At 41.7% G+C, this 8,624-nt stretch overlaps 1 protein-coding gene across 1 annotated transcript; it reads right to left on the bottom strand.

The window, feature by feature from the left end:
• Positions 1-2,737: 2,737 nt before the first annotated feature.
• Positions 2,738-7,927, bottom strand: LOC134087726 (zinc finger protein 91-like). The gene is made up of 3 exons (XM_062541454.1): positions 7,788-7,927; positions 7,243-7,584; positions 2,738-6,067 (listed from the first exon to the last, which is right to left on the bottom strand). The coding sequence occupies exons 2-3, from the start codon at positions 7,532-7,534 to the stop codon at positions 3,909-3,911; spliced, it is 2,451 nt and encodes an 816-aa protein (XP_062397438.1). The 5' UTR covers positions 7,535-7,584; positions 7,788-7,927; the 3' UTR covers positions 2,738-3,908.
• Positions 7,928-8,624: the final 697 nt, after the last annotated feature.

The raw sequence follows: 8,624 nt of genomic DNA, 5'->3' as shown, positions 1-8,624 counted from the left end.
CTACGCATTGCTGCCACCGCTTGGAGAGGAGTTTCACTACAGCCATTCTTAAAAAAGGCAAGTAAAAAAAAAAAACCCACACACACCACTGTTCAACTGTTTGGAGTCACTTAGATTTCATCATTAACGTTGTAAATTAGACATATTTGATTTTTAATACAGTTGTTTAAGGGGGGGGGATATTAAGTATTTTCTTAATATTCATGACAAGTTAAATTGAAAGAGATGGTGGTCCAACAATAATTAGGTCAATTACAATATCCAGGAGAGTGGCGCTATGACAGAATCATCAATGCACGTTATCCCACATTAAGCTGCTGTGACAGGAGGTACTATAAGCGCATTAATGTTGAATTAGGCTACTTGCCTTGCTTTGGCAATGTGTGCATCCATGCTGAGCTGTTTGAGCACTTAAGGGTTAAACATCATACAATATGGAAAGCTGTGCAATTAAAATGATACCTTACACCTACATTTAGACTACATGTTTTTGTCACAATATGCAAATATGTAACCTAAGGGAGGAAAAACAAGCAGCATGTTTCTGGAAAAAATAAGCTACCCAAGACCAAATAGTTAGCATCCGCTCCCCAAAGCCCTGACGAAACATTTCTGGGGCAGTCATGCTAGAAGATAGCCATGGGCAACTATAATACTACTACTAATAATAATACTCCTTATAGAAACAAATAGGGCTTAATACTACTACTACTAATCATAATAATGCACCTGGTGAAACATAAAATAGAGCCTACTAGCCTGACATAAAAGGGACATGCAAATAACCACATCTCCTGCATATTTACACTGATACAAATTACAGCCAAGTCAAATGAACTTTATTTATATACTGCATTTCCTGCATATTTACACTGATACAATATAAATGTATATTAAAGCCAAGTCAAATGAACTTTATTTATATACTGTATACTGCATTGCATACCGGTCAGAGGTCAATCAATGTGCTTCAGACTAACAAGAGCAAACAGGAATAGCTACTGACGGCATAGAAGGGCCACAGTTAAATAACAGCTTAAAAAGTAAACAATACAAAAATAATAATAATAATAATAATAGGTGGAAAACACAAAACACACAAGGAACAGGCATGCAAACTGGTCAGGGGTGAAAAAGGTGAGACTCTTTTCCGACCCCCCCCCCCCGCGGAAAAAAAAAAAAAAAGGACAAAATCTTCCAAAGTGTGAGGGACCCGCTTTCTTTTCTGATGATTTCATAGGCCTAATGGACAGGGACACTTCACCGATTAGCATTAAGCTTTGTATCTTTAGAAAACTAGTCATGTTTTTGAATGGTCATGCATATTCCCTCAGTTTGCCTTGAGATGGGAGAAATACTGATTTCAATGTTGGACTTCCTGCTTTCAATGATGTAAAAATCATCATTTTACATCATTGAAAGCAGGAAGTCCTATTCATGGGTTTCACTGAAATCCGTATTTCTCCCATCTCAAGGCAAACTGAGGGAATGATGCACGACCATTCAAAAACATGACTGGTTTTCTAAAGACACAAAGCTTAATGCTAATCGGTGAAGTGTCCCTTTAAACTATAAGTCTGAATATTTGTTGGACTAAACCAGGTAATCAATAAACTTGCTTGAGACACACTATTTCAAACTAATATCATTATATAAAATAGGGTAGATAGGCTTTATTTTTTCAAATTGTTTTTAAACGTTTTAATATGCAGCCTAGGCTACTGTGGTTTATATTGTGTTAGTGTGTTTAACCAACCAATAAAGTTATGTGAACTGTCTTCATATTACATGTTAAACTGTAGGCTACCTGTAGGCACAGACTAGGCTACTGATCAGGGTCCTGAAACTCGACAATCAAATGTAAATGTACGTTACGCTTACGCATGGCTTACGATCTCGTAATGATCCGGGTGTAACTGAAACTTGTCGCAAGTCACACACACTCAAACGGTTACGTGTGTGGTCTGAAGCAGTCGCAACTTTTTTTGGCTACGTTAATCATTTGAGTTGCATATCTTTTGCGTAGGCTTTGCGTAAGGTCTATGCGCAGTGTGCTTCGAGTAACAGGGCCCACGTTTCTTAAAGACAGCATTAGCATGTCAATCAACTACGTCTCCGGACAAAACAAACCAGACCAGTTTATGAGCATTTAATTCAACTGTCACATTAGCCTTTGATATACTGATAAAGTCTGCCTTTTTGCTTCACCTTTTGCCGATCTAGATGGTTGAAACTGCACGTATATTCTTCATCAAAAGAACTCGTTATGTCTACATTTCTGTCTAATTTCGCTGACTTTCATAACATTAGAAGAAAACCACCTATGCCCGTTGCTTCACTCAGCGTCTTTTTCTAATAGAAGTTGAAAGTTTCAACTAGCCCACCTGTGAAATCCCTCGGCATCTCTCCTCCATCTGTCCAGAATCACTATTCCACCTGAGACGCATCTATCTGCGCTCACAACAGGGAGGCTATACTTGGCGTGCGCGTATTAAACGCATAGGGGCTACATTCACGCATCCCTTGCTGATCAGACATGTTTTAAATGCGGCTCTGGAAACACCTCAAGATGCGTTAGCGTCTGCGCATGATTTTTAAACTCAGTTGTAAATTCAATTCACCTTGACCCGACCCCCCCCCCCCCCCCCCCAAATATTTTCTCATCGGATCTGCACGAATCATGTAAGTCACCTATTTTTGATTCAAAACGGCGAATTTCGCCGAAAGGTGAGGAGTTTGCATGCCTGAAGGAAAAAGTACGCAACGGCATGAAAGGCCAATAGTTTAAAAAAAGTGTTTAAAAAGTAATAATAATAAAAAAAAAAAAAAACATAGAAAGATTATACTAGTCAAACACCCAGTGAACAACAGCACTGTATGGAGATTCTTGAAGTTGTACCAACCTGCTGAGCAGACACTTTAGACGCGGCTCTGGAAACATCTCAAGATGCGTTCACGTCTCACGCGCGTGATTTTTAAACTCAGTTGTAAATTCAATTCACATTGAATTTATACCAAAGATCCTTCATTACTGACAAGATAAGAGCAACATAATGCATCTCTATGGAAGCAAAATTCGAACAGTTCCTGTCTGCTTAAGGAAAGACGTCATAGTGGGATATCGATTGGCAAACAGTTCAGTTCAAATGTAACGGCACTTTCTAGGTCTGCTTAAAGGGGGATTTCGCCCCCCCCCCTCCCCTTTGCGATAACAGAACGCGGAAATGGTCGAACGTTTGCGCCTCTCGCTCCGCTTTAACCCTCTCTGTTTATACATAGCTAACTGCCCTTATTCTTTTACTGTTACCTGGCCAATACAACTGATTCTGGTTCTGAGAACAGTTCCAGCTAGCCATTCCATTGAAACCCCATTGAATGTTGGCGCCACTTTCACATCAAATACCGTTGCAGCTGAAGCATTTTTAAGCCTTTGTACAAAGTTTTTCTATTTTCGGAGTAATACAACATTGTGCGATTGGCGTCATAACCTCGTAACTGTCTTACCGCCCGAGTACTACACTTTTTTTCCAAAGACAATGCTAAAGTGACGTGAGTTAGGTAATGCACATGCGTCCGTAGAGTAAAGCGTTGCCAAAGGTCAGACTACGTGCCTACGTCACATCTACATCCCTGAGGCTGCGCAGAAAGGCAAGCAGCCCAACAGGAAAACGGTTGAAATTTGCTTCATTGGTCTCTGCTGACGTCTACGTGATAGCTCTGTCCATATCTTTTACCGTCTATGGTTTCTATGCTCAGTTGATAAATAAGGGCAATTGTGTACAACACTGTGGATTTGAGATACAGTATGCTGAAAGTTTTAAATGTTTTTTACACACTGGACACATTCATGAGGATTTTGTTCAGTATGTGTAACCGTGCATGGTTTTTTTTGTTTTGTTTTTTTTCCCTTAAACTGTCCATTCCAGAAAATCTTTTTCCACATTGCACACATTATGAGGCTTCTCTCCAGTGTGAGTTTTCATATGGATTTTTAGAGCTGACCTTTGTTTAAAAGCTCTTTCACAGCGGTTACATTTATGAGGCTTCTCTCCGGTGTGAGTTCGCATGTGGGTTTTAAGTGTTGAATTCTGATTAAACGCTTTCCCACACTGGGCGCATTCATAAGGCTTCTCTCCCGTGTGAATTAGCATGTGGGTCCGAAGACCTGTTGTTGAGACATAAGCTTTTCCACACTGGGCACATTTATGAGGCTTCTCTCCGGTGTGAGTTCGAATGTGGGTTTTAAGGGTTGAAATTTGATTAAATGCTCTTCCACAGTGAAGACATTTATGAGGCTTCTCTCCAGTATGAGTTCGCATGTGGATTTTAAGACTTGACACCTGCTTAAAAGCTCTTCCGCACTGCGTACATTTATGAGGCTTCTCTCCAGTGTGAATTCGCATGTGGATCGTAAGACTCGAACTTTGATTGAACGCTCTTTCACAGTGAACGCATTTATGAGGCTTCTCTCCAGTGTGAGTTAGCTTATGGATTCTAAGACCTGAACGTGACATAAAAGCTTTTCCACACAGGACACATTTATAAAGCTTCTCTCCCGTGTGAGTTTGCAGATGGATTTCAAGAGTTGATTTTCGTATAAAAGCTTTCCCACACTGGACACATTTATGAGGCTTCTCTCCAGTGTGAGTTAGCATATGAGATCTAAGACCTGACCTTGAGATAAACGTGTTTCCACACTGGACACATTTATAACTTTTCACTCCAGTGTGAGGCAACATTTGGGTGTTAAGGGTTGAACTTGATTTGCAAGCTCTCTCAGACTGGAGACATTCATAAGGCTTCTCTCCAGTGTGAGTTTGCATGTGGATTTTAAGAGTTGATTTTCGTATATAAGCTCTTCCACAATGGGCACACACGTGAGGCTTCTCTCCGCTGTGAATTAGCATGTGGGTTTTGAGACCTGCACTTGTGATATAAGCTTTTCCACACTGGATACATTGATGAGGCTTCTCCTCTGTATGTGTTAACATATGGCTTTTCAGAGTTGAAAGTTGTCCAAACGCTTTTCCGCACTTGGAACACACATAATCCTTCTCACCAGTATGTACTACCATGTGTTTTTTAAGACTCGAAAACAGCGCGAAAGCTTTTCCGCACTGAGTGCATTTGTGAGCCTTCTCGCCGGTGTGCACTAGCATATGGGTCTTAAGATTCGCTATTGTTGCTAAAGCTTTTCCGCACTGCGCACACACATGGGGCTTCTCTCCGGTATGCGTTTGCATGTGGGCTTTAAGCTGCGACGCAAGCGTAAAACCTTTTCCGCACTGGACGCATTTATGAGGCCTCTGTGCGGTGTGCACCAACATGTGCGTTTTCAGAGCTTGACGTAGAAAAAAATCTTTTCCGCACTGCGAACACACGTGAGGCCTTTTGCCGCCGTGCGTGAACATGTGCGATTTCAGAGTCGAGATGTATCCGAACACTCTCCCGCACACAGAGCACGTGTGGTCCTTCTCCCGCGTGTGTACGACTAGATGTTTTTTAAGATTCGAAAGCTGCGTGAAACCTTTTCCGCACCGGTCACATTTGTGAGCCTTCTCTCCCGCGTGCGACTCCAGGTGGGCTTGGAGTCCCGACTTTGTGGGAAAAGCTCTCCCGCACTGGACGCATTTGTGAGGGCTCTCGCCGGTGTGCGTCAACATGTGGGATTTCAGATTTCGGATCTGTATGAAAGCTTTTCCGCATGCGTCGCATTTGTGCGGCTTCTCTCCCGAATGCGTAAACAAGTGGACTGCGAGGAGTTGAATTTGTGAGAAGCCTTTTCCGCACTGATCGCATTTATGAGGCCACACTCCAGTGTGTGTGTGCATGTGCAGTCGAAGAGACGAAGACGCCGAGTAAGATTTATCGCACTGGGTACACTGATGGGACTTTTTGCGAGTCTTACGCTTTCTGTTCGGCTTGCGCTTTTTGTTCGTCTTCGAGTGCGTTAGCTGGTGTTGCACGAGTTCTGTCTGCGTCGTGAAACTCTTCCTGCAGACGGTGCAGTGGTGCAGTCTTCCTTTGAGTTCATCATTCTGTCCATGGATCTTCTGCTGAGTTATATCTGGATTGAATACAGTTTTAAAAACAAAATTGTTAGGCACAAAAGTGTTCCTTGTAGTTAATTCTTATCTGCGATTGTAATAATAATTATACATCATTAACAGCAGCCAATCAACAAAGCAAAACAAATCCAGGACCCATTCACAACCATATCAATTAAGCATGCCATTTGTTTCTATATATGGAATATATGGCTGTCTATGGTGTAACGTTAAGTTTTGTTTACAAGTGGCAATGCCTTCAATAGCATTCATGGTTAGCTTATGTTTGAAACGGTAGGATAATACCCATTTACTGTCTGTGGATAATACTTTCTAGGTTTAAATTGGCCATTTTCAATAGAAAGTCATTTTCATGGACTTTGTCTTCAAGAAATAAAATGTGTTCTAAACTCAGACATCGATACGAGTCACATGCTACCTTTCCGTTATGCCAGTTTTCAAGGTGTCTCAAATCGTACACTTCCGCACGTACAATACCTAATTTGAGTACCTGGATGGGGCACTCGTAAATGGACAAAAAGCTGAGTGTGGAATGCTGGACACTTTTCACCCTCTACAGACGCCATCTTGTATATGTAGCTGAAGGGCAGGGAGCGTTTCAAACTCATGGGGTGCCTCTCAACATGCCTCCTCGATCCTCGATGCTCGATCCTCGAGGGGCGTTCCCACTGATCTATAACGAAGACTGGATAGACTATCCCATTGTCCCCCCCCCCCCCCCCCATCATTCTTTATGTAGATCAGTGAGGATCGAGGCCCGAGGAGCGAGGGAGGACGTATAAACGCTGCATGAGAGGCACCTACGGTAATCACAGTAGAGAAAGCTGCTATGCATGCAGGATCATCCAGACCACCCATGGAAATTTTACTGCATATATAATATTCCTATTTATGCACCAGCCTGCAACATTTAAGCCTCCTATACATATTTTAGTTCTTGAGCAATGAGCTTGTAAAACTTTTACAAAAAAAAAGGGGCAGAACAAAATTGACACCCCCCTCCCCCCGTAAAACTGGCTGTAACTTGGAAAGCATTGATCTGAACACAAAACAATTTGTCATCCAAATGCATGATTTGAGTGTGTGTGTGTGAGTGTGTGTGTGTGTGTGTGTGTGTGTGTGTGTGTGTGTGTGTGTGTGTGTTTTCTAGGGGTATCTGAAAGGACTTACTTACCCAGGAGATAAGCTTGCTCTACTCCATCCTCTTCTTTCTTCACGTTAACCTCCACTGTTGTCTGTGGCGTTTCAGTGTTCGTAACGTTGGACTCTGCAATGTCCGTCTCAATGTCGGTTTCAGTTTTACAGAGAGGCTCTGCAACGGGTTTTTCTTCATCGTGTTGAATTGCAATCATGTGACCATATTCGCCCTCTTCTTTTATATCCTCTTCTTTTACCATCACTAGCAGATCAACCTGCTGCGTCTCCGTGACGTTACCGCTAGGATGTAATGAAAGTCCGTGATCCATGTTCCCAACAACACACCATAAATGATCCCATCCAAAGTTTTCTATATAGCCTATAGTCAGAGAACAGAAAAAAAGCAATAGCTTTTCAATATCGATTCCCTGTCTCTGCAGCTACAACAAAACGACAACTGTTATATGATTAATTGGCACTGGCTTGCCCATCACTTACTTAGCTAACGTTGAACCTGCTCCAGTGAGCACAAACGGGAAACAAGAAATCGGCCACTAATTGTGACTGAAAAACGAAACCTACCTCAAGTAAGTATTAAGACCTGCACACGGAGATGAGTCACTCTGCTGTTGAGGTCGCACAAAACGTGAAAACGTGTCAATCCCAAAAAACTTTCCTATTCTTGAACACAGAGAATGTAGACGGTCGATGCCTAAACAAACAACTGTCTTCTTCTTTGGAGGTTGATAACCAGCATTATGGTGCACTGCCGCCACCGTCTGGACTGGAGAATGGATGATGTCAATCTACATTATTTTCCTTATACATTTTTAACAAACCAGCTAGTCAATCTGCAAAAAGAAAACAGAAAATGAAAACAAATTTCTGCAAATTCTCTTTGAAGTACATGTACATTCACATTTAGCATCATGTGGATTAATGTTTGGCTTTATTTAAAGGCTAGTGAAATTAATTCTAATGTCTGGTGAACATTTCATGTGAACAGACTCTTTTGGAGATACTCACTGAAAGAAAAATGTTGGCAGGTTCAATTACTTACACTACTGTTCAAAAGTTTGGAGTCACTTAGAAATCTCCTTGTTTTCATCATCAATGTTGTAGAAATAAACAGCTGATCTTTAAAGCAAAATCTACGTAAGTATACAGATGCTCATTATCAGCAATCATTTCATCCAATGTTCCAAAGGCACATTCTGTTAACTAATCTGATTATAAACACATGTAATCTGAAAAACTGATTTCCGCTAGTATTCTGTCTAACGGAGTGGAATAGATCTCTGAAGTTCGCCTACAAATGGGAGCCAAGGCTGCCATCTAACCATGGGTGCGTCTCATCATGCCTCCTCGATCCTCGATGCTCGATCCTCGATGGGCGTTCCCACTGATCTATAACTAACA

The sequence above is a fragment of the Sardina pilchardus genome, chromosome 1 (genome assembly GCF_963854185.1).
Source record: "Sardina pilchardus chromosome 1, fSarPil1.1, whole genome shotgun sequence".
Lineage (NCBI taxonomy): Eukaryota > Metazoa > Chordata > Actinopteri > Clupeiformes > Clupeidae > Sardina > Sardina pilchardus.
The sequence above is the reverse complement of the archived record's forward strand: the minus strand, read 5'-3'. Positions and strand labels throughout refer to the sequence as shown.